Consider the following 27,074-nt stretch of genomic DNA (forward strand, 5'->3'; position numbering starts at 1 on the left):
GGGAGCTCAGAGGTAGAGCACCCCTGGGTTTAGTCTCTAGTATAAAAAATGATCAATTGATTTAAATTAACGTGTGTAAAGTAATTTGAACCATACCTGACACGTACAATTTCCTCTCGGAGTAATTTCCAACGAGCTAAGGCCTAAACCTTAGGAAGGTGCTCAAGCTAATGATATGAACAACTTCAAAGGACTCTGCGCCAAGAAGAACAAGTGGATGAGGCTGTGCCCCTTCTTTATAACTGCATCGTATGTAGTAATGAAAATACACAAAGTTGGGCCGCTGGGCAACGTCACGACCCGGCCTCGCACTCCTCGGAGCTATCCTCGCTGCTGTCTCCCTCGCTCTCGCAGCTACTGTCTTCGCTGTCTTCTTCCTCCTCAACATTCTGAGCTTTCTCTGCCACGGACAGGGAGGGAGATGCTTAAAATGTTTCTTTCATATTTGTACGCTTCAAAAAAATCATAATTCTCTTTGCCCCTTCCTCTACCAAGAAGTAGGTATTTTGGGGGACAGAAGGATTAAGCTGACACAGTAGAACAAAGAAGTATGTTCCCTCTGGCATGAAGATTTCATGGGTTTAGAGTGAACTTAAAATGTAGGTCTGTAAAAGTCATTTTTATGACTGTCAATGAAATTCTTAAACAGAATAAGAAGGACTGAGGCTTTTGGTAACTTAGAGGGTGTTGGCCTTCCTTGGAAGTTTGGGATGACCCCTGTAACACATGGGGGTGGTCAGCATGTTCTACTTTTGAGTACCCAATGCCAGGTACCCCGTGAGCCTCCTTTGCTTGGGCAGCTCCCCCCTCCCCATAGAGAGAAGGGGGTTGCCTTTACTACTCACAAAGGACAAGCTGGTTTTACTAAACCACACGAGACAGCCATTTGGCTGTTTCTTAACCATTTCTGAAGATTCATTTTGATGATCTCCTGGGATAACGAGTTTTTAAAGACTGACTGCTCATAATTCTATGAGAAAGAAGAAATTTCAATATATAAAATTACCTATCAGCAACATTTCTTCAATAAGAGTCAAAAACTCCTTGGCCTCAGGATTTTCTGGTTCGTAGATTAAGACTGAAAATGTACAACAGAATATGTGTTATTAATGTTCCAAGTGTTTGGCAAACAGGATTCTTAGAATAAGATTGAAACTGTCAATCAAAGCAGGTGAAAATATGCAAAGCAATCAACGTCATTTATACCACAGATGTATCCAAGTGCAAATGCAGAGAACCCTCCATTTGTATTCGGTGCTCTGCAAGAGAAATGATGCTCAGATTTTCTACCTTCTACCAAAGGTTGCAATCTCCTCCACCTCAACCTGGCTTCTCCTATAGAAGTATTGCATGAATAGGATATTCCAGAGAGGGTACAAATTCTACAAATGTGGAGGCTTTAGTAATGAGGAGGCTGTGTGTCTAGAGGTCTATGAATCCCCCATCTCATCCCTCCAATGTCTACGTGACATCCTTTACTAAAGGTCTCGTCTAGCAGAAAGGAAGGGGGTTTTCTCTGTGTAGCCTCTTCCATGGTAGACACGCCATTTAAAATAACATCTTTCAAAGCCAGGAACCAGCCGGGCGTGGTGGCGCACGCTTGTAATCCCCACGCTTGGGAGGCGGAGACAGGAGGATCGCGCAGGTTTGAAGCCGGCCGTGCTGGCTTAAGAGACCCTGTTTCCAAAAAGAAAATAGGTCTGGGAGTGTAGCCCAGAGATAAAAAAAAAAGCCAGGAACCATGCATGTGGTACATGCTTGTAATCCCAGCAGTGGGGAGGCTGAGATAGGAGGACTGTGGTTCGTGAATAGCCTCAGCTACTTAGTGAGGCCTTCTGCAACTTAGTGAGACCCTGTTTCACAATAAAGAATAAAAAACAGGGCTGGAGGTGTAACTCAAAGGTAGAATGGCCCTAGGTCCCATCCCCAGTACTGCAATAAATAAATAAATAAATAAATAAATAAATAAATAAAAACATCTTTCAAACAGGGAGAACTATGTTGCTTCTTTCTCATCCTCCTGACTTTCCCCTGGCCCACAAGCCAGTTGTCACCTCCTCAGCAGTGTCCTCCCTATTCATCTAGTATCACTTCTTCCTTTGTGCTGAGCCTTTATGTGACTATGTCATCTTTCCTTTGGACCAAGCTGGTACACATTTTTTTTAGGCTTTCTGGTATTCTAACAATTTCCAAAAATTCAGGGTTTCACCTCAGAGCTCTCTAGACTATTTTTCAGATCTCTTGTTACAGTTCCCTCTCTACCTTCTTCCTACCAGCCTTGAGGAGTATACCTAGTTCTTTCTTTTTATCCATTCAGTCAAATTGACTCATGCAATATCTTGGTGGCCCCCAGGGGGCGCCGAAACACCAAGCCTGCTATTCATCTGGCTAAAAGTAAAAGAGCCAAGGGTGGGTCCAGGCACCATTGACTCTGAAGACCCTGCCCATGACTTTCATCCTGACAGGCCAAGCCAGTGGCTTTATTTCCTAGTCCATTAGCATAATTAATGATTTATTGCCAGACTGGATTAGCACGACTGTGTGCCTGCTCAGTAGCTGCTGTTAAGGATCTAGGTATTTTATGCATCATTATGTATACATGCAAGTTTTCTAATAAAACTACCTTTTTATACACTTGAACTAATGCTTATTACTACTATAAATATTACTTGGAGGCTAAGTTTCTTACTAGAGCAAGGTTTCTCCAACTTCTTTAGATACTAGTTTCTTTTTTTTCTTTTTTCTTTTTCTTGAGTGGGTACTTGATATTGAACCCAGGGGCATTCTACCTCTGAGCTACACTCGCAGCCCTATTTTATTTTTTATGTTGAAATTGGGTCTCACTAAGTTGCTGAGGGCCTCCAACCCATGACTCTCCTGTTTGAGCCTCTCAAGCACTGGGATTACAGGCATGCTCCACCATGCTTGGTTTAGACATTAGTTTCTTGATGTATATTTGTGATGCCAGGTTAAAAGAAATCAATTACATAAAGCTTACACTAAGGAACAATCACAGGATTTTACAGAACCATTCATATGTTCAAAACTATTTTTTGACAGTGAAATCATTTGGATGGAACACCTATTAAGAAGCCCTGAATGGCCAGGTGTGGTGGCGCACGCTTGTAATCCCCACGCTTGGGAGACTGAGACAGGAGGATCACACAGGTTCGAAGCCAGCCTCAGCTACTTAGTGAGGCTCTCAGCAACTTAGTGAGACGCTGTTTCTAAATAAAGTATAAAAAAATAGGGCTGGGGGTATAGCCTGGAGGTAGAATGCCTCTGGGTTCCATCCCCAGTACTGCAAAATAAAATAAAATAAAATAAAATAAAAACCATTTTCCCAGTCTGTTCCATTGCCTGGCAGAAAGTGGTATTGAGCAGAGATAGAAGTTCTGCAAGAGGCAGCAGAATAATGGTTGAGGAAGGACTAAGACCCTTTAAAAACTATGTATGGAAAGAGATAAAATTCAAACTTGTGCCAACACATAAAATTTCTTGGGGGAACCCAATACAAAATTTTAGAAGGCCCTCAGTAACTTGGTGAGACACTTTTTCAAAATAAACAGTAAAAGGGGCTGGGCATGTAGCTCAGAGGTAGAATGCCCCTTGGTCTCACCGAGTTACTGAGGGCCTTGCTGAGTTGCTGAGGCTGTCCTCCAACCCGTGATCCTGTCTCAGCCTCTGAGTATTGGGATTGGGATTACAGGTATGCCCTACGACAGTAGACCCGTGGGCTCCTTTCTCTTTGCCTTCCTTCTAAAATTTTGTAGTCCTGCTTGTTTCAGTTCCTTTCTGCAAAAAGAGGACTGGATATTGTCTTCTCTGAGGATTACTTTGGATTGGAAAGTCTGTTTGTGAGCCACACAAAAGTGGTTTTTAATCTAAATATTTTATTTGATGTAATTTAAAAGATCACAAGTGCTTGGGAGGATTAAGAGAGGAAAATTGTTGACCGCATATAAAAAATAGGTAGTGTTGAAGGATTCAAGGAGCCTGTTTAAAAATTAGCCAGTGACTTGAGAAGTACTATGTCCATAGCAGGGACTCTGGGGTAAGTGAGGGTACACAAGACATTTTTGCTTCAAGGACTACAATAGACTTAACTGAGATCCATATGCTAGTTAATATTTTGAATCCTGCTATCAATAAAATAGTAGTTATAATTGTGGACAGTAATTACAGAGCTGCCAATTCATGTTTTAAAATAACTATGACTAGCTGGGCATGGTGGTGCACACCTGTAATTCCAGTACTCGGAAGGTTGACACAGGAGGATCACAGGTTCAAGGGCCAGCCTCAGCAACTTAGCAAGATTCTGTTTCAAAATAAAAATAAAATAGAGCTGGGAGTGTAGTTTGGAGGTAAAATGCGTGTGGATTCAACCAGAAATAAAAAAATAAAGCGACTATGACAAATATACTAAAAGAAAAGATGGGCAAAATTTTTGAAAAGACCGTGGTTATCAATAGCACTATTATGATGTGCCGATAAAAAGATATTTAAAAAAGCTGAACGTGGTAGCACACACTAGTAATCTCAGTATTTGGGAGGCTGAGACAGGAAGACTGCAGTTCACCGCCAGCCTCAGCTACTTAGTGAGGCCCTCCACAACCTAGTGAGACTCTGTTTCAAAATAAAGAATAAAAAATAGGGCTGGGGGTATGGCTTGGAGGTAGAAGTTCCTGGGTTCAAGCCCCAGTTTCACACAAAAAATGTAAAAAATACTCAGGTCAATAGAAAATACACAAACTGAAGTATAGAAATACAAATAAAAAAAAAGAGTTGAGCAAAAGATAAGTGTAGGTACCATGAAAAGAGTGTAATTTATGTGTAATTAGAGGCCCATGAAGAGGAGAGGGAGTGAATAGTGCAAAAGTGGTATTTAAAAAGGTAACAGCCAAGAAAATTTTAAAGCTGATGAAAACACCAATCACAGAGTTAAGAAACTCGGCAAACCTATTTTTGAACCTCAACTATTTTTGAACAAGTCAAATCACCAAAAACCACAGGTAGAAAGATAAGGCAGATCATAATCCTTGTTACTCAAAAGCTTCTAGGGCTTTCTACCTCATTCAGGAAAAGCCAAGGTCCCTGGATGGAGAAGCAGCCCCAGAGCCCCAGCCCTTACCCTCTCTGACTCGCTCCTAGCACACCTCCCTGCCCTTCAGCTGAAACTGGTGGTCTTGTGCTGGCGTCAGGTGCCTCTCACCTCAGCACACCTGCCCAGCCCATGCCTCCTCCATGGGCTACTTTCTGGGCCATTCTGTTGAAAACCCTCTCCTAGGAACTTCTATTCCCTCTGTCCTACTTTATTTTTCCCCAGAGAACCTATCATTCATGACACACTGTTTAACTAATTATCTGTGCAACCCTAGACATTAATGTGGGACCGTCATCTGTCCTGCAGGCTGCTGCATTTTCAGTGTCTAGGACAGTGCTCGGCACGTGCAGGGTCTCAAAGGGGTATGGAATAAATGCAGGTTAAGTTAGGTTTGACTTTCCCACTATCTGACTTCTAACATCATTGACCCTTGTCACGAGGGTGAGGATCCAGACTTATTTTCCATTGTTTATCAGTCTGTTGGTCTACATTAGTTTATTTCACTAAAAGTTACTCTGGAAGTCTTAGTCCTTGAGTTACTCAAGCTAATCTATTATGAAGAAACCACTGAGACATTAGCAGGGAATATAGTGGACTTAGGATAATCAAACCATCTTGCATATGATGGGAATTATTTTTAGACAAAGGGAAGACTGGAAAATGTGAAAGCATTTTTACTTACTCATCTGACATAATTTTTTTGCCAAATGGTAGTCTCGGCCCATTTCTGCTCTCAGGAACTGGAAAACATTAAATTCTTTAGATAAGTGGTTTTGGAGAGAATTTAAATGTCAACGATAAACTTTCTAGAAAATATTTCATTAGTGATTAATTACTTTGCTTTTAACATTATACATGCTTTTGTAGGGGTGAGTATAGAATTAATTAACCAGGATACTTAAGGGCCTCTGATGGCAAGGCAGCTTGGAATAAGCCTCCCTCCCACCTGGGCTCTGCTGCAGCCAAAGTGCATACCAATTACTGAACAGTCTGAAGATAATGTTGGTTGATTCAACTGGCACAGATAGTAATGACATTAATCACTATATTTTAATATTCCCTCGGTTCAGTACAGGTTTCACCTGCAAACGTGGTCTGCAATATATGACAGTACTTAGTTGAAAAAATAATTGTGTACATACAACTATGTACTGTTTTCCATCTAGTTGTGCTTAACACTATTTTTATTGTATTTTTTGCTATAAAGTAATGCATATTTTAATGTAGGAAACTTAAAAGCAAAAGATATTTTGTTCCTAATAAAAAATAGCTATATCTACCATCTAGAGATGTTTAATGTCTTCATGTATATTCATTTACTTTTTTTCTATAAAAGAACACATATCTATTTAGAAAAATAAGTACTATTTAGTTACTTTTAAATACATACATACAGGGGAATAACAGACTTCACAGTGCTTTGGTGTTTCAGTAACAGTAGATTCAAATTTCAGTTTTGTTTGTTAGGTATTTTTTCGAGTGTTAAATGGTCAGTGGGAGGGATCTGTCTTCCAGTAATCATGTGAAAAATGTGTTCTTGAATTACACAACATTTCATAGTTAAGGTTCTCTCTGTGGAACTCAGGCAACAAACACAAAGGAGAAAAGCAGCCTATCTGATTGCTTATAAACTTTTTTCACAAAATCAAATTAAAACCTCTGGCTAATTTGAAAAAAAAATACATACATACATTGCAACCATTTTATCCCATGACATTAAATATTATTATTGTTTGTTCGTTTTTGGTGCTGGGGATTGAGCCCTAGGTCTCATGCATGCTAAGCTTGTGCCTTACCCGTGAGTTACACCCTCAGACCAGCATTACATGTTCTTTTACAATTTTTATTCACTCAGGGTACAGTTTGCTATGCCAATCTTCTGTTATTAGCTATTTAGACTGCTTCCAATGAAAACCTCTGCACTTTGGTGGTTGTTCCTGCTTGTGTGTGGCATATTCTGACAAGGGCATTGAGTTACTTTAGAGGCACATCTCACACATTTCCATATTGTGTTAAGTATCCAGGTGGCATTTGAAGGCGTAGGTCTCTACCACACTTAATCTTAAGTTTCACCTCTGAGGATTTAAAAAATTACTTTATTAGTACATTGCAATTATCCATCATAGTGAGGACCACTGTGATAAAAACATAAATGCACACAACTCCTGGTACCCACCTGCTCCCCTCTCTGCTCTCCACACACGTTAATAAAATTGGTAGTAATACCTTCACATGTTGCCAATGTATTTTTTTTTTTGGTACTGGTGATGGAACCCGGAGCATTCTAACTCCTAGTGACACACCCAGCCCTATTTTTTTTTTTAATTCTTTATTTTGAAACAGGGTCTCACTGAGTTGTAAAGGGCCTCACTAAGTATCTGAGGCTGGCTTCGAACCTGCGCGATCCTCCTGTCTCAGCCTCCTGAATGCTGGGATTACAAGAGTGCGCCACCACGCCCAGCTTTGCCAATGCATTTTTGAACTGTTTCCTTCAGTCCTCCCTCTTGCCCTCCCTAACCCTCCCCACACAAAGCCCTTCCACTACTCTACAGGTCTTTCTCCTCCTCCTCCTCATTATTATTGTTATTATTATTATTATTATTATTATTATTATTTTGTGTGGTGCTTGAGATCAAATCAATAGCTTTGCATATGATAGGTAAATGCTCTACCACTGGGCTACATTCCCAGCCTCTCTCTGCATTATTTAAAGTTCTTTTTTTATATTTTATTATTGTGGTACTGGGGATGGAACCCAGGGGCATTCTACCTCTGAGTGACACCCCCAGCCCTATTTTTTATTCTTTATTTTGAAACCGGGTCTCACTGAGTTGTAGAGGGCCTAAGTAGCTGAGGCTGTCTGCAAACCGCGATCCTCCTGTCTCAGACTCCCAAATACTGGGATTACAAGCGTACACCACCACACCTGGCTTTATTTAAATTTCTTTGTTTCCATTTTTTCTAGCTTCCATATATGCAAGAAAACATACAAGCCTTGTCTTTATGAGACTAACTGATCTCACTTAGCAGAATATTCTCTAGTTCCACCCAATCTCCTGCAAATGACACAATAGCCAACCTGACCAAAGGAGAGAAATGATCCAAATTAATAAGAGATGACAAAGGAGACATCACCACAGACAAGTGGCAATCCAGAAGATCATCAGAACTATTTTGAAAACTTCTATTCTAATGAATCAGAAAATCTAGAAGAAATTTACAAATTTATTGATATATACAACCTAACTAAATTGAACCAAGAGAATATAAAAAACCTGAACAGACCAATAATAAGAAATGAGATTGGAGCAGTAATAAAAAGCCTTCCAACAAAGAGAAGCCCGGGACTTAATGGATTACCAACTGAATCTTACAAAACCTTTAAAGAACTAAGCTCAATGCTCCTAAAATTATTTCATGAGATAGAAAGAGATGGAATACAGCCAGGCGTGGTGGCGCACACTTGTAATCCCAGCATTTGGAAAGGTGTAACAGGAGGATCGTGGTTCACAGACAGCCTCAGCTACTTAGTGAGGTCTTTTGCAACCCAGTGAGACCCTGTTTCAAAATAAAGAATAAAAAAATAGGGCTAGGGGTGTATCTCAGAAGTAAAATGCCCCTGGGTTCCATCCCCAGTACCGCAAAGAGAAAGGGGGGAAGGGTGGGGAGAGAGAGAGAGAGAGAGAGAGAGAGAGAGAGAGAGAGAAGGAGGAGGATATACTCCCAGACTCATTTTATGAAGCCAGTATCACCTTGGTTATAAAACCAAATAAAGATACCTCAAGGGAAGAAAATTACAGATCAATATCCTTGACGAACACAGATGCAAAAAAAATTTAATAAGATAAAAATTTGTATTCAAAACCAAATAATTAAAGTAGTGCACCATGACCAAATTTGTTTCATTCCAGGGATGCAAGGTTGGCTCAACATATGCAAGTCAAAAAATGTAATCCATCACCCAGAGGGAATGGCAAAAACCACATGATCATCTCAGTAGATACAGAAAAAGCATTTGACAAAATCACATACCTATTCATGCTAAAAACATGGAAGAAATTAGGTTTAGAGGGAACTTATTTCAACACTATAAACGCAATATATGATAAACTCAAAGTCAATATCATACTAAGTGGAGAAAAAGTATTTCTTCAAAAATCAGGAACAAGACAAGGATACCCACTGTTACCACTCCTACTCAATATAGTACTTGAAGTTCTAGCCAAAGCAATAAGGTAAGGAAATTAAAGAGATACAAAGAGGGAAAGAAGAACTGAAATGATCTCTCTTTTTAAGTGACTTGATCTGTGTGTTTGTGTAGCACTAGGCAATGAACCCAGGGGTGTTCTGCTGCTGACCTATACCCCAGTCCTTGTAATTTATATTTTGAGACAGGATATAAGTTGCCCAAGCCAGCCTCAAACTTGCCATCCTCCTGGTGGCTGGGATTACAGGCATGCATGCGCCATGGCACCCGATTTTTTGGTGTTGTTGCTGTAAAAGTTTGCTTTTATTTTTTTCCCTGTGGAATCAAGATAGCTTGACAGGATATAGTAATTTGATTTTTTATTTTAATTATTATTTCTTCAGTTCTTTTTCTTTTATTTATGTCTATTATTTTTCTAGTTTCTAGCATTGTGAAACCTAGCTTCCACTTTGAGTTATTATTTTTTTATTATTTTTTGTGCCTTCTAAATTTTAGCACAGTTAGCATTTCTTTGACAATAACCAAATTACAGGTTAGGTCCCAGCAGTGATGTTCAGGTGATCCAGAACTTCTTTACTTGATTGCTTTAGCTTTTAATTCTTGTTTATATTTCCAAATACAAAAGAGCTGAGAAGCCGGGCATGGTGGCGCACGCTTGTAATCCCTGCGCTTGGGAGGCGGAGACAGGAGGATCACACAGGTTTGAAGCCAGCCTTGCTGGCTTAAGAGACCCTGTTTCAAAAAAAAAAAAAGAGAGAGTGAGAGTGAGAGTGAGAGTGAGAGCGAGAGCGAAAGAGAGAGAGAGAGAGAGAGAGAGAGAGAGAGAGAGAGAGAGAGAGAGAGAGAGCGCGAAAGAGAGCGAGAGAGAGAGAGAGCGAGAGAGAGAGAGAGAGAGAGAGCGAGAGAGAGCGAGAGAGAGAGAGAGAGAGAGCGAGAGAGAGCTGCTCCCCCCACAAAGAAATTTACAGCAAACAGATGCCAGTATTTTAGTATAATTACAAGTGAGTATCTTGACCAAATAAACCCTGTAGCCAGCAAAACAGCACATTGAGCTGTGCTGAGTTTTTCTGCGGATCTAGACATGTCAGCCAATCCAGCACTGACCAATCCCCATTTCATAAATGGAACCCAAGACAAAAGCTGTTCTAGGGCCTTCTGGGTTGTTGTATAGCAGCCTTAATTTTTGGGGCAGCATCAGCTCCATTTTATCAAGGAGAGAATTGTAGGTGGTCCACAGGCCTCGGGCTGACATCTTGGCCCATGGGGATTGTGCAGAGCTGGGTGGGAGGGTCATGGGTCCTGGTCTCTGGCTGGCAACCAAGGGCAGCTCGTCACTTTCCCCTGCCACAGAACCTCACTTGCACCTCTGCCCTACCCTTCCTGTGGCTCTTGAACCTGATTTTTAATTTTTATTTATTTTTAATTTTTTATTGGTGCATCCGGTCATACATCTTAATGGCATACAAAATGGAGACATACATGTACATGCACCTGATTAAAAATTTTTTTTATGTTAATAGGACTCTTCTAGAAATTTTTCTATAAGTCAATTTCATAAGAATTCTCATTTATTTTACATATTACTGTTATGTCAGCTCATGGAGAATTCTTACATTTTAAAGTCTATTCTTGTTTAAGGTGAAGACATTTTATTCTTCATTCCTATTTGTGGTTTTCTTCCATTTTAGTTTTGATATCCATTGGTTTTTCTGTGAATTCTTTTTCAACTATGTAGCTGTGAATATAGTGATTTGGTTTTTAATTATTTCTTCAGTTCTTTTTTATTTATGTCTATTATTTTTCTAGTTTCTAGCATTAGTACTTAGTTCACTAGTCATTCTTCTTTGAGTCATCCTCTTCTTCCTCCTCATCAGAACGTTTAAAACTCTCCCAAGTTCTTGTTAGAGTTTAAAGTTTAGGGTAGTGGTTATCACTCTTTCTTTTTTGTGGTGGTACTGGGGTTTGAACAAGGAGCATTCTACCTCATTCTACCCCTAGCCCTACTTTATTTTTATTTTGAAACAGAATCTCATGAAGTTACTACAGGCTGATGGACTCACACCTGTGATCCCCTTGTCTCAGCCTTCCAAGTGCTGGGATTACATGTACCACCATGCTTAGCTAGAATAATAACTTTTAGTTTTAGGTAATTTTAATTATGTTTGCTATTAATGCCTAGTTTTATTGATCATGATCAGAGAATATAATATATAGCCATTGTTTATATTTTAAAATTCTTGTTTACCAGTTGAATTCTTACACTCCTCTCTTCAAGTTTCTGAGATTCCACTCCTGTCTCTTTCTCTAGAAATCTTCCTCTTATCCCTTGTTTCCCCTACTTCTTTTCTCAATTAGTCTCTTAAATCTCTCAAGAGAACTTCATTAATATGTTTACTAGCACAATTTTCACTTTGTTTTAATTATTTCTATGTGTACCTGTTCTCAAGGATGGGACATGTCTATTTCATTTCTATATCCTCAGAAACTAGTATGGTGCCCATTATTAGAATACATTTCTTCAAGCAGTCCTTGAAGGATTTTATACTAAAACTTCTCTTACTCCTGCCTCTGCTTCACTAGAATCTTCCAGAATCTTCTTTTACCTCTAATATGGTGATAGTGAAGAGTTAAGTAACCAGGTAAATATTTGTGCAAGGATTTTTTTTTTTTTTACTAAGTTTTAAATCTGAGTGTATGTGTGTGTGTGTGTTTCACCTCTAATATGGTGACAGTGAAGAGATAAGTAGCCAGGTAAATCCTGGGGCATTCTACCTACCAGCTATACCCTCATCCATTTTTATTTTTTGTTTTGAAACAGAGTTTTACTAGGTTCCTGAGAGTCTTGTGAGATTGCTAAGGCTGTCCTTGAACCTGCAATCCTCCCATCTCAGCCTCCAATGTACTGGAATTACAGATGTGTGCCATCACACCCAGCTTAAATCTTAAATTAGTAAATAAATACTATTTATTAAATCTACTTAACAATAAGGCTATATACTATTTAGTTATTTCAGTATTTTGAAGTTTCTTGAACTATAATACACAAGTAAAACGTACTTCTGCCATTAACTCTAACGGAGCTCGCGTCTCCTTTCTAGGATTACTGTCCTCATCTTCATCATTGGTGCTGTCTTCGCCACCATCATCTGTTGATTCTGACAACTTGTCATCAATATCCTGGAGACAGTATTCATTGTTTTTCTCCTGCTTTGCAGTAACTGCATCTTTGCTCCCGCCACCTAAAACAAAATATGTATAATTTAAACAATAAATAATGAAAAGTCTAGAAGCTAAATGTTGCCAGATTCTGTACTACAGATACTAACTCATTCGTGTGTGTGTGTGTGTGTGTGTGTGTGTGTGTGTGTGTGACTACGGATTGAACTCGGGGATATTCTACCTCTGAGCTACACCACACAGAGCCCTATTTTTATTTTAATTTTGAACAGGATCCTTTTAAGTTGCTAAAAGCCCCACTAAGTTGCTGTCCTTGGACCTGCAATTCTGCTGACTCATCCTCCTAAGTACTGGGATTACGGCATATGCCACCATGCTAGCCTCTCAAATTGTTTTAATGTCTTAGAGAGATGGTACTATTTTTATTCCTACTTATGGATAAAGATCTTGAGTCTTTCACAGTTTCAGACTAAACTTGAATTACACCCACCCCTTTCATGTAGCCATGAGTTATTCTAAATAATGTGTAAACATTTATGTTAGAAGAAAATGAAGAAATCCAGGAGAGCTCCAGGGAAGACAAAGTTAAGAAAGCACAGACGAAATTAAATAAACTCCTGATCCTAAGCCAAATATGCTCCCCTAGAAAGGGACATGAAGCTCGTCCAAGAGTATGACTGCCAGTCAGCCACACCACCTTACCTGTCTCTGCCTCATGTCCAGTCTCCATAGGCTTGTGACCACCCTGATCTTCCATTGTGTACCAGTCTGCACACTGACTCACCACACTGATGTCTTCAGGGGAAGGTCATAATAAGGAATTAAGGACATCCTATGATGTCACAGGAATGTCTCATTCAGCCCACAATCAGCATCATGGAGAGAAGTTTCCTGATCCCTAGGATCTAAAGTAGTTCTCTTCCCCCAGGGTAATTTATTCAGTGTTAGCACCCCTTACAAGCTGAAAATTATTTTACATGTTTGGGTTATTAGTTTTAAATTTTTATTTTAAATCTATACATAAAATTGCACATATTTATGGGGTACCATGTGATGTTTCTATACATGTATATGTTGTATAATGTTTAAATCAGGTTAAATATATCTCTTCAAACATTTCATTTTTCCTCATTTATTTGTTTGTTTACTTATTTATTTATTGGTACTGGGGATTGAACCCAGAGACTTTCTACCTCTGAGCGATATCTCCAGCACCTTTTATTTTTATTTTGAAACAGGGTCTTACTAAGTTGCTGAGGCTGGCTTTGAAACCTGTGATCCTCATGTCTTAGCCTCCCAAGTACTGGGATTACAGGAGTGTACCACCATGCCTGGTTCAAACATCATTTCTTTATGGTGAAAACATTTAAACTCCTTTCTTCTAGCTTTTTGAAATCTGTAGTGCATTATTACAATCTATAGTCATTCTACTGTACTTAGAGCTCCAGTTCCATTTATGTTGTCGCAAATAACAGGCTTTCATTTATTTTTATGACTTAATAGTATTCACTTGTGTATATGTGCAACATTGGATTGCTATCTGGCCATAAAAATCCATTCATCAGTTGATGGACACTTACTGCCACTAGAAAGTGAACTTCATAACTGGGTATTGTGCTGCATGCCTATAATCCCAGTACTTGAAAAGCTGAGACAGGAGGATTGCAGGTTCCAGGACAGCCTCAGCATGTAGTGAGACTCTCATCAACCTAGGGAGACCCTGTTTCAAACAAAACAAAACAAAACAAAAAGGGCATATAGCTCAAAGTGTACCAGTATTGGGAATGGCTTAGGAAGATTTGAGAAAGCTCTGATTATTAATAGATATATTTCAGAAATAATTGTGTCAAAATGGCAGACCTGGAGAAAGGCTTGGTTTTGGTCAGGAAGCAAACAGCTATTGAAACTTAGATTGACTTAGCTAAAAGTAATTAGCAAGTCAATAGGACAGGAGAGCTAGGGCTTACTCTGTCTAAAGACAGATCTACATGATTAGATAAGCTAGCTAGGATGGGAGGAGGGGTTGACCTTTGTGAAAGGAGACACCTTGCCACACCTTGCTGGGGGAGGAACCTTACAGGGATGTTCACTATATCAGAATTACGCAAACAAGATGGAGGTCATGGGTATAAAAAGTCTGGTTCATGTGCTGTATCTTTGGGGGCGGTGAATTGGCTCAGACCATCCACCCCCCGCCATTCTGGCATGGGGCTGTAACTAACTTCTGTATTTCTATCTTTTTAATAAACTTCTATAAATCTTCAGCAAGTGTCTGAGCTATGTATACTTATCCTTAGCTCAGGACAAGAACTGATGGTTTTTCTGTTTTTCTGTTTTTTTGGCTTTGTTGTGGTTTGAGGGAATTGTGTCTGGGACCCTAACAGGGGTCCCTGGGAACAGTTTCCCCAAAACCATAATATTCCCACACTAAAACATTGCCCACCACAACACAAAGGTAAAATACCCCTGGGTTCAATCCCCAGTACAACATGTACACATAAAAAAAGAAAGTGAGCTTCATAAGAATAAGGATTTTGCCTTTTATATACTTTATTTTTGGACAACTATTGTATCTATAACTTCTAAACTAGTGCCTGGCACTCTAGCTTGCCACCATTGTTAAGTGAATGGAACTTGTTAACAATCTAGGATTTAATGCCCTTTAATTATCATCTTATATAATGTTTACCTATGGATCCCATTTTGGCTGCATATCATAATTTAACAGTACATGAATTTGAAAAACTACTGTGTCCCATGCTCTGTCTTAGACCTATAGTACTGTCAACTCCCAAAGGCCATAAAAAGAGGGCTAAATTAAAAGCCACCATTACTCAATCCACTAAGACAAATGCTATTACCTGTGATTTCTTTTAAGAAGGAAGATGACCACAGGTCAGACTGTAGATTTGTTGAAATATCATTATTTTTAATGCTCTTTGAAGATGCTTTCTTTTTGATATTTTTAAAAGAGACTTTAGTATCAATCTTTTTTGAAGAGACTTCCTTCCTAAGTATTCAAGTAGATAGTAAAAATAGTTTTCTGTAGGTCACAATTTGCTTTGTTATTTGCACTCATAAACACAAAAACACTGCATTTAATATAAAGAGACAACATAAGCTACCAATATACTTAAATAGTTAAAAGGTAGTTTCTTCTTGTGGAGAAACATAATTTTTTATTGATGATTAAAATTCTAAATTCTATTTCTACCTGGCACTAGCTATTGTGTAACAATTCTTAGAATACTTTCAAAGTTCTTTAACATAAAGCATATAGGGATCAGTTATATAAATGTCTTTGGTACATCATTGTGACATGGTGGCATAAAATTAAGAAAATTAGTTCTGATTACTCTTTTAAATATTTATAAAAACATTTGCCAGAGTTAAATATTATATTTATGAAGAGTCCAAGACTAATATAAGATAGTATTTTTCACTATAGAGTTGAATTAAAAATGGATTCTCTTTTAGTTATTTCTTTTAGTTTTTAAGCCTAAAGCCTCATGCCAATAAAGAATGTATTCAGATAAGAGATTCTTATGTGCTATATGCTACTCACAAAGACTGATCCATGCTAGTGAAAAAAAATGTTCTCTTTTGAGGTCTTAAGAATCTTCTAATACCTTTCTAAATTAAAAAAAAATCAACTTCTAGTTTGCATAGAAAGACATGAAAAGATGTAAAATACTTTTTTTTACCCAAAGTTTTGGTGGCTCTGTTTTTTCCCTGTTGGAATGTGAGCAGAACATGAGCAGTTAAGTGAGTGATCTTGGGCTGATTTAGCAAGTAGGTTGACCAGCTTGTTACAGTCCTTACCATGAAAGGGAGTGGAACCTTTACTTTCTCAGTATACTCTAAATCAAAACCCTTCTCTGAAAATGAAAATGCACTGCAAAGACAGTTTATATGTGCTTTGCCTTTTCCCCCTTGATTTTCTAGTTATGTAAGAAAGCATCCAAGAAGAAACTCTACATACAAAAGTTGAAAACTCACTGAAACATTCCAGTTGCACCATGGTGAAGTTTTTCTTTCTTTCTTTCTTTCTTTCTTTCTTTCTTTCTTTCTTTCTTTCTTTTTTTTTTTTTTTTTGGTACTGGGGGTGGAACTCAGAGGCTTTCTACCTCCTCCGGGCTATACTCCCAGACCTTTTTAAAAAATATTTTATTTGGCAACAGGGTCTCACTAAGTTGCTGAGAGCCTCACTAAGTAGCTGAGGCTGGCTTTGAACCTGCACGATCCTCCTGTCTCAGCCTCCCAAGTGTGGGGATTACAAGCACGCCCAGCTCATGGTGAAGTTTCTATCATGCCAAAGGTGAGTACTAGAATTTGTGTAATAAGGGCTTTGATATCATTTTTATTCCCTGAATGACAGCGTCATTTAGTCTAAGATACTATCTCTATAAGATATATTATTGTTTTATGCACTACTTAAAAAGAAAAAATAGCACTGAATGTAATGTAAGAAGCTATCGATTATAAAAGATGTCAAAACATGAAAACAGTCTCCCTAAGAATCTATAAAATATGGTAATTATATATTCATTGCATTATATTCCTAACTAGGGGGATTTAACTGGTATAGTCCTGGGTATTTGAATAATTAGAAATGCCTTTAATAATTTTAATGAAACACACATGGAGGTAATATTTCATGACCTGAAGGTAAATGGAATATTACTATTAGGAAGCAGTGATCCTGCCAAAAACAACAGAAACAAACAAACAAACAACATACACACACACATACACACACATATATACACACACACACCCTACATGAGAATTGACTGAGTCATGATTTTGACAGTAAAGTACAGATTCCTTTTCTGCTTCCTATAGTGTTTCTCATACACACTGTCAAAGAATCAGAGGCTGGAAGTTCAACCTTCTCTTCAACTAAAATCTACTGACTTTGACTTGAGAAAGTGGTGACATTCACAGTAATAAGGGCCCTAATTATTTAAGAAAATAGCTAATTAGTATAGTTTAAAAAGATTAGTTTTTGCTGTGCGTGGTGATGCACGCTTGTCATCCCAGTGCTTGGGAAGCTGAGACAGGAGGATCACAGATTCGCTGCCAGTCTCAGCTACTTAGTGAGGCCTTACACAACTTAGTGAGACCCTATTTCAAAATAGACAATAACTGGGAGGTAGACTGCCTCTGGGTTAAATCCCCTTTACTGCAAAAACAAAAAAATTAATGAAAAAAAAAAGATTAGTTTTCATTAGCTTAAATAATGCTACCACCTAGGAAAGATGGAAATATTTTCCTTTATGCAATAATATCCTTCAGAAATGGAAGATATATAATTTAGTACTTATTTAAGTTACATACAGAGTTAGATTAGATATTCAACTGGAATATACTTATATTGGAAGATAGATATCCTAGGTTTTAAGATTTTTCCTTACTATATAAAGAGTGTGGGGCATATTTAGAAAATTTCTCCATGTATCTATTGGAATCAATACTTTTTTCAGAAGACTTTTAGGCTTTGTCTTAAAATGACCAGTAGTGGTCACACATAAACCCAAAAAAGAAATTAACTAACACTTACTTTTCTGAGCTTGTCTTAGCTACACTTAGAGAGACTTGTGTTGAAGTATAAAGTTTGCTGGCCAGTCTTGGTTTGCGTTCAAAGAGGCATTTACTTAAAGTGCAGAAATGAGGATAAAAATGGTTGGTTACTCATTTCAGAAAAGATGAGAAAATACATGACTGTGTAACAAAACCCTACCAATAGCAAGTTCTTCAGCTTTAAAGAGGCCCATGCTGTGGATTTGTTTTAGCCATTTTCCCTATGGCTGTAACTGCAGTGAAGAATGTGAAGATTAAGGCAAAGATCTGGTGGAAAAATAAACTTCTAGTGTTTCCTAACTCCACCTAGACAGGACAGTTTTGCAAATCCTACTTGCCATTCAGAGGACAGAGCCAGCGGTGGGTAGACAGTGGAAGAGAGCCAGGCATGGTGGTGCACGCTTGTAATCCCCGCGCTTGGGAGGCCGCGGCAGGAGGATCACACAGGTTCGAAGCCAGCCTCAGCTACTTAGTGAGGCTCTCAGCAACTTAGTGAGACCCTGTTTCCAAATAAAAATATAAAATAGGTCTGGGAGTATAGCCCGGAGGAGAAAACCTCTGGATTCCACCCCTAGTACCACCAAAAAAAAAAAAAAAAAAAAAAAGAAGAGAAGCTACACTGAAAAAATTCATCAATTTTACAGATCAGTCACGGCCTTCTCCAAGCAAAGCCTCACTCCCAATTGATTATTTACTACTTGATCCATTTTTTCAGAGACTAGCCCCTTCAACTCTGAGTAAAGTACCCCAGTGTCAAAGCTGCACACCCACAGAACTTACTGGCAACCTTGACCACCCTTGCTTTCCTCTGAGAATGAACTCAAGGGAACATGATCATTTGTCCTTGCATAAAGTAGTTTGATGGTCAAATGCAATTATTAGTGAGATCAAGAAGACACGTGGTTACTCTGCTTTTTTGTTGCATATGATTGGTCCCTGGGTTTCATAGCCTCAGGGTGTGGCTGACCCCACCCTCTCCATTCCACTGCTGGTCACAGTCTATGATTATCAGGGCTCATGGATGAAGTTGAAATTTACTTTCACCAATGATCTATTAATTTCTAGTTTTATGGCTAAAAATTATTTCTCATATTTCCTGCAAAGACAACTACATATTTTTTATTTTAAAATTTAGATATGTTTTAATATGTAATAGGATATATTTTCTCTATATATTTTATGTAAAATATAATTTTCGAATTATATTTTCATATGTAATAGAATATAATATTTACATGTAGAGTAATTTTTTTGTGTGGTACTGGGGATGGAACCCTGGGCCACTGTACCTTCGAGCTACACCCCTAGCCCTATTTTTTAGTCTTTTTATTTTTGAAACAGGGTCTCACTGAGTTGCAAAGGGCCTCGCTAAGTAGCTGAGGCCGTTGAGTAATGTATTTAACAGGGCTTTTTTTTCTGACTGTGACTCTGAATTAAAATAAATATAATTCTTCTGTCATTGATCTGCTATAAATTACTTTCTCTTTAATATAAAAAGTATTAGGCTGGGCGTGGTGGCGTACGCTTGTAATCCTAGCATTTGGGAGGTGGAGCATGGAGGATCACGGTTCGAGGACAGCCTCAGCTACTTAGTGAGGCCCTCTGCAACTCAGTGAGACCCTATTTCAAATAATAAAAATAAAAAGACTAAAAAATAGGGCTGGGGGTGTAGCTCAGAGGTAGAATGGCCCTATGTTTTGTCCGTGGTACTGCAAAAAAAAAAAGTTTTATATGTGTTTAATACATAAAATTTACAACAAAAGCCAGAGTAATTTTTAGCTCTGACAGTATGAAAACTAAAATATATGTTGCACAAAATAAAAATTTCCCAGTCAAAATTATCTTCAATTTTTGCAGTGCTGAAGTTCTAACAAAGAGCAGGCTTACTCTACCACTGAGCTACATCCCAAGTCCCCAAGAGCTATACACCCAGCCCCAATAACATGAATTTGGATAGAAAATGGCATAATGGCACCTACCAATTTATCAATAATCTCTATGAATATGTTTTATGATCAATCTTCAAACTTTAATTTTTCAGAATAGGTTTTTGTTTGAAGGTTGGGAGATGACAATATCAAGAAGGATTTTAATAAATTATTAGAACCAGTTCTCTGAATTGAGCTGGCACTAATATTAGTTATTAAATTGATACTGTACTGTGGTTTTTAATACTAGTTCCTTCAACTCATTGAGGTGATTTATTTTTTATTTTTTATTTTTTTTTGGTGGTGCTAGGGATTGAACCCAGGGACATTCTACCTCAAAGCTACACCCCCCCCCACCCCTATGTTTATTCTTTATTTTGAAACAGGGTCTCACTAAGTTGCAGAGAGCCTCATTAAGTAGCGGAGGCTGGCTGTGAGTCCTGCTCCTCTTGTCTCAGCCTTCCAAGTAATGGGATTACAAGCGTGCGCCACCATGCCCGGCAAGGTGATTATTTAGTAGTAATGATTCATGTATAGTAGATAAAGAATCTGTTTCATTTGAATGTAAATATTTACTTAAAGAGGTATCCTGAAAGCAATAAGAAAGTATATAGAAAAATGGGAATGAGCAATGGAAATTATACAAGCAAAATACAGAAATACATAATGTTTAAAGATTAAAAAGTACAAGTGAATGCTATCTATACCTCTACATTTTTTTTATCAAAATCCATATTTCATTTTAAATATTCTTATATTTAAGTAAGGATTTCTTTGACTGGTGCCAAAGCCAAAGTACTAATCCAAGCATTTCTGGCTTTTCACACTTAATTAGGTGACAAATGGTTGGCTTATCTAGTTCTCATTGCTTAAAAGGCCTGTGATGGTTCAGCTGTATAACCAAAGGCATCTTCTTACTCTGACACTGCTTCTTTTGGCTCAATGTTCACTTTTTCTGAAAGAGAAGAAAACACTCTTCGAATTTTTTTCAGTAGTGATGTCCGTAATATAAATTTTGAATGGGAAATATTTAGGATTTTTTGAACCATAGACAATAAAAGATTTAAGTGCTAAATCATATAATCATAATAAAATCCTTCCAATATTCTTAATTAATATTCAGGACAGAATTGTGATCAAACACATTCTAAGTAGTAAATCATTTACCCTTTGGACCAAATGCCAGCAATCTCCCATTCTGTTTGTTTCTTGGTTCCTAAAATAACAGCAGGGATAAAAGCTAGCATTATAATTATTGTTTTACTTTAAGGAATTTGAAACAATTAAGAACATCTTTACAAGTATTTCTATTATGTAGGCTAAAATTTAAGTTTATGTTAAAGTCAATTATTTAAAAACTATAAGTTGATGGTAAAAATAGATCCAAAGTATGCCAAATCTAGTTTATATACTCTTACCCTGGCAGCATCTGTCTTGTTTAGATAATTCCTGCAAAAATAAAATATTTGCTTCATAAATCTCTAAATACTTGCATAAATTTAAAATATGAGACAAAACACAGAATGCAGTCTGTCAGTAGAATATTAAGTGTGCATTTCATTTTTTATTTATTACCATTATTTCCATCCTAACTGTAAAACCTCATTCTTCTGAATTATAGTATGGTATTAAAAAATTAGAGACATTAGCCTTTCTCTTTCTTCCCCATCTCACTTTGGAGTTCATGTAAAAAGAGCTATAAGAATAATTTTGCATGAAAGAATGGTATGCTATTAAATAAGGCTCTAATTCTGTTGCTTTTTTGGTTTTTCATAATTTGAACTCTAGATCTAAATCCAAGTACAACTGACAGCAGGCTGGGGACCCTCTTTCCTGCCGAGCTCTGAAAGCCACAAATTCATCTTGGTTCCTATTTACACCACTACCATGCTCCCCTCCTTCAACAAAAGAAAACATGTACATGTGTTACATTCCAGTTTATCGGTGCTGTGAAAACACTTTTTAGAGTGTATGTGAGCCAGAGCAAGGTGAAATTTTTCTATGATATTTCCAGATTTGGAATTTAATAATGTATTATTTAAACAAATACATACACAAATTGACCATGTATTTTATACAGTGATATATTTTATTTATTTATTTTTATTTTTATTTTTTTGGTGGTACTGGGGTTCCTGGAAGCCCTTCTACCTCCGGGCTACACTCCCAGACCTATTTTTACATTTTTATTTGGAAACAGGGTCTCCTAAGCTAGCGCGCGCGGCTGGCTTCGAACCTGCGCGGTCCTCCTGTCTCTGCCTCCCAAGCGCGGGATTACAAGTGTGCGCCACCACACCCGGCCTACAATTTTATATTTTAAAACATAATTTTGGTTTCATAAATTCCTTGATGTGTTTATTAATACAAGTTACAGTGTTTTCTCTCTGAATTTTTGTCTAAGTCATCCAATTACAGGAATGGTTTTCCTATAATTTATTCCTTTATATATCTGGGTAAGTATCATTCTAATTGTAAAAAAAATCTTAAGGCTTTTTTAAATATATGGAAGAGGTGACACATTTTTAATATGTAACAATCCAGTTTTTGTCCCATCTAACACTTGGCCCCACATCCCAAGCCAGACTTTAAAATTGTTACCATTACCTACCTAGGCTTTTCTGGAATACAAAATTCAGGGCCAAGACTGTGGACGATAAAAGCAAAGCTTCATTATTTTGTATTTTCTATTTTGTACAGTCTGTCTTGTTCACACCAACTTAAGCTCCTGAATAAAGTAGTGGTATAGAAACTTTTGCCTCTGGCTCTGCTTCCTGGGAACCCTGACCAAGCCAGACATTATAAGTTATTAACTCAATTCTCCCTCTGAGAAGCCCACTAAGAGCTAAAGGCTATCAGAAAAGCAAGGTGATTTTTGGGGGAAACAGTCATGGAAAACTAAACTCTATGATGAAAGATTTTACACTGGTTCTCTAGGGTAAAACAGTGCAAGAATGGATGAGCAGTCTTAGTTCATTATTGACTTTCTGAGGCGTCTTAGAGATCTAAGAGGTGCTTTGACTCAGATTCCCACACTCCTAAGCGACCTGTAGGGCAGGTAGAAGAACATCACTGTTCATTTAGAGCCCTCGCTTGCTGTCTAACTCTAGGATCTTCATGGATCGCAACACTCCCCACCTTACCTGCATGCAACATCAGTGCATATAACTATCTCATTTTCCCTAGATGGGCAGATCCCAGCCCTTAATGGAGACCAGACTCTCTAAGTTCAACTTTGTCACTGTCTGGAAAGTGTCCACTCCATCTCCCTTCTTAAAACTGGGTTTTTGAGCCAGGCGTGGTGGCACACGCTTGTAATCCCAGCATTTGGGATGCTGAAACAGGAGGATCGCGGTTCTAGGACAGCCTCAGCTACTACTTAGTGAAGCCCTTTGCAATTCAGCGAGACCCTGTTTCAAAATAATGAATAAAAAATAGGGCTGGGGTGTAACTTGGAGGTAGAATGCCCCTGGGTTCCATCTCCAGAACTGCAAGAAAAAAAAAAAAATAATAAGACTGGGTTTCTGGGAGGCAGTCTGGAGTAAATCCCAAGAGCCTAGGCTCTCAGTGAAAGAGTTGATTCACATGGCAGTTTTGCTACTTCCTGGGTGAGTTTCAGAAAGAAGCAACTTATAAAAGTAACTTTAAGCTTCAGTTCTTCCATCTGAAAAATGGGGATCACAGTGGAGCTGATTTCACTGAATTAGTGTCAGGATTAAATGAGTAATCTGGAAAAACTGGTTAGCACAGAGCCCACCACAGAGGAGGGATGCTACACAAACAACGTGAGGTTGTAGCTAAGGGAAAAGTTGGGACGCTGTCTCTGGGACTGATTAGGATTGCTTAGGGATGGAAAAATGAGGCTGTACTCTGAGAGAAGCAACCTAGCTCTGAGGGATTTTAATTAATTCATTAAAAAACCAAATAAGCCTGAAAGTACTGATACTTATTTACAAAGATCATTAGCTCCAAGGAGAAATCATTCATTTAGAGTAAAAGTTTAAGTAGCAACCTATAAGCTGAGTAGATGGATTATTATAAAAATAATGTTTTTTTTCTGTGCTAGGATCAAATCCAGTACTGGGTGGGGGGAGGCAGGGAACCATGCTAGAGGTATCACAATTCCTGATTTCAAATTATATAGTAATAAAACAACATTGTTTTGGCATAAAACAAACACACAGAAATGGAAAAGAATAGAAGATTCAAAGACAAATCCTTGAACTTATAGCCAGCATCACACAGTGGGATCTCGGAAAAGAAACTCAGAGAGGGTAAATCTGAGAGAGGGCATAGGCAGGGGACTGGGTAAGAGGCTCCTGCCACAGTCCAGAGCTGGGGGGTGGTAAACTGCAGCCCATAGGCCAAGCATGACTACTGTCTACTTTTGTAAATAAAATTTTATTGGAATACAGACAGATTTAATCATTTATTTGTAGTTTCCAAGTATAAGGGCAAAGTTTAGTATTTTCAACCAAGACTGTATGGCTCATGAAGTCTATAATATTTAGTATCTGGTTCTTTATAGAAAAAAATTCCTAGTTCTCAGAAAAGATGATGGTATACAATGCTAGGAAGGTGCACTTGGAAGGAAAAGAGAAGTGGAACTGAGATTCCTGGACACTGAAATGAAAAAGAAAGAGAATTTGATGGTTCTAGCCTGGATGACTAGGATGAGGGTACTAGATTGTGGGATAATGTTTGATTTTGGAAATTCTGAGCTGAAGATGCCTATAATCATCTGAATGCAAGTATTCTATTCCAGTGAAAAGGGATTATAGAACTCAAGGGAAGGGATAATGGATGGAATAGCTTTAAGGAAAAAAATAGTTGGCATCCTCCATAAGAAACAATACAAGGCCAAAGATAGAAAAGACACCTAAGAAGCAAGTGGAGGAAACTGGGCATGGTGATGCACACCTATAATCCCAGTACTGGGAGGCTGAGACAGGGGACTTTCAGGTTTGAGGCCAACCTCAGGAATTTAGTGAGACTCTCAGCAACCTAGTGACATCCTGTTTCAAAATATAGAATAAAAAGGGACAGGGGTGTAGCTAGGGGGTGGATTGCTTCTGGGCTCAATATTTAGTATAAAATAGAAAAAGAAGTAGAGGAAAATGTTCAGTCAATGAAATATACACCATCAGCATGTAGACATGTACAGTGATGGAATGACCACACCCATGGTGGAAGCTTCTTGGGAGAGAAATTGATTCTTAATCATGAGTGTGGGGATGATTCTGAGAAGAGTTGAGGGAAGGTACAGATATTTATTTTTACAAAGAACAAGTAATATTAGCCGGGCGTGGTGGCGCACGCTTGTAATCCCAGCATTCAGGAGGCTGAGACCTGGAGGGTCGCGGTTCGCGGACAGCCTCAGCTACTTAGTGAGGTCCTTTGCAACTCAGTGAGACCAGGTTTCAAAATAAAGAATAAAAAATAGGGCTGGGGGTGCAGCTCGGAGGTAGAATGCCCCTGGATTCCATTCCGAGACCCGCCAAAAAAAATATTGCCATAAATAAAGTATTAATCAGGAGATAAATGTATCTAATTCAATAAGCACATAAGGTGCATAAGGCAAGATTTGTAAAGGCATAATCATGATTATATATTTTTAAATATGTTCTCTGAGCCAGGTGTAGTTGCACACACCTGTAATCCCAGTACTTGGGAGACAGGAGGATTGCAAGTTTTGCGGCCAGCTTGGGCAACTTAGTGAGGCTCTCAGCAAGGTAGTGAGACCCTGTTTCCAGATTAAAATAAAATAAAATAAGGCAGAGAGTGAAACCTGGAGGTAGAAAGCCCATGGGTTTCATCCCTAGTACCACCAAAAAAAAGTTCTATGCATTATATAAATAAAAATGTACTTTAGGGATCTTGTACATAACAACCTGGTGGAGGTCACCAGGGATTTATTTTTAAGAAAAAGGGTTTGGTTCTTGGCTGTTGAGTTGATTAATCTGACTCTTAATTATAAGTCACAGAAGCCAGGCATGGTACACATGCTTACCTCCATGTTTAAATGTGACTAAATATACATTTTGTTTATTTCTTCTTTTATAGCACAATATAGTGCTAGAGCCCAGACTCTGGAGTCAGACTGCTTATGTTTTAACCCCAGCAGACTATGCAATGTTGAACCAGTTTCTTAACTATTTATGGCTCAATTCCTCAACTATACATTGAGGATAAAAAATACTACCTACCTCATAGAGTTTTTGGCAGGGTAACAGAAGAGCTAATAATATGTAACACTAGTAGCACTTATTTCTCACTAGGATTGCAATTACTACAATTCCTTCCACCTATTAATATTACCTACAGCCTAGGAAGGACAATCCTGAGGGTGTACTGGATAAATGAAAAATGATTCTAAGTGCACAGATGAGACTGTACGGGACAACGAAAGGGAAGAAACCACTGTGGCTGTCGCTTAATTAGAAGGAATGAGTAGGAAGCTTTGGAATTCTGCAGTGGAATCCCTACAGAGGCGTTGGAACTCAGCTCTGTTAAACTCTTTTAACACCTAAAAAGTATTACTGCTGTTAATGTTTTCTGGAGATTAAGCAAACAACTTTAATTAGGTAAAAATTAATACAATGGATTTTGGTATCATTGCATTTGATTTTTAGGAGTATGAAATAAAAAGGCATCTTCAGGATTTATTTTATTTATTTGAAAAGGGGTCCAGGACCTGTTGCCCTTGCAGGTCTTGAACTCGTGGACTCAAGCAATCCTCCTGCCTCGGCCTCCTGAGTAGCTGGGACCATAGGTGTGCACTCTTTTAGAAAAGCTACTTCCAAGAGTGGGGGGTCAGAACAGCTTCAGCAATTCACTTATGCCAAATGGTAAATCGTTCATTATGCCTTGGGTTACTTTAAATGTCGTGGAGGTGTAGTGTAGACTAGTTCGAGTTGTAAAACAAAAACAAAAACAAAACAAAACAACAAACCCCTACAATATCTTGACTTTGGAAGGCTCAAGTGATCTAGGTTGGACCTTAGAAAGGATTGGTTGTCGGAACCTTCACTTTACAGAAGATGCAAGCCAGGCCCAGAAGGTCCAATTCCACCGACAT

At 38.3% G+C, this 27,074-nt stretch overlaps 1 protein-coding gene and 1 pseudogene across 2 annotated transcripts; both read right to left on the minus strand.

Moving 5' to 3' along the window:
- Positions 1–293: 293 nt before the first annotated feature.
- Positions 294–27,074, minus strand: ERICH2 (glutamate rich 2; the record flags this gene model as incomplete). Its single annotated transcript, XM_080689380.1, has 7 exons — positions 294–400; positions 761–931; positions 1,007–1,078; positions 5,787–5,844; positions 12,369–12,550; positions 15,350–15,440; positions 27,021–27,074. The coding sequence occupies 7 exons, from the start codon at positions 27,072–27,074 to the stop codon at positions 294–296; spliced, it is 735 nt and encodes a 244-aa protein (XP_080545506.1).
- Positions 9,592–10,955, minus strand: LOC308258924 (mitochondrial pyruvate carrier 2-like; annotated as a pseudogene). Its single transcript has 2 exons — positions 10,266–10,955; positions 9,592–9,962 (listed from the first exon to the last, which is right to left on the minus strand). The product of its transcript is annotated as a mitochondrial pyruvate carrier 2-like (transcript).

The sequence above is a fragment of the Muscardinus avellanarius genome (assembly GCF_963383645.1).
Source record: "Muscardinus avellanarius genome assembly, chromosome: 2".
NCBI classification, from domain to species: domain Eukaryota; kingdom Metazoa; phylum Chordata; class Mammalia; order Rodentia; family Gliridae; genus Muscardinus; species Muscardinus avellanarius.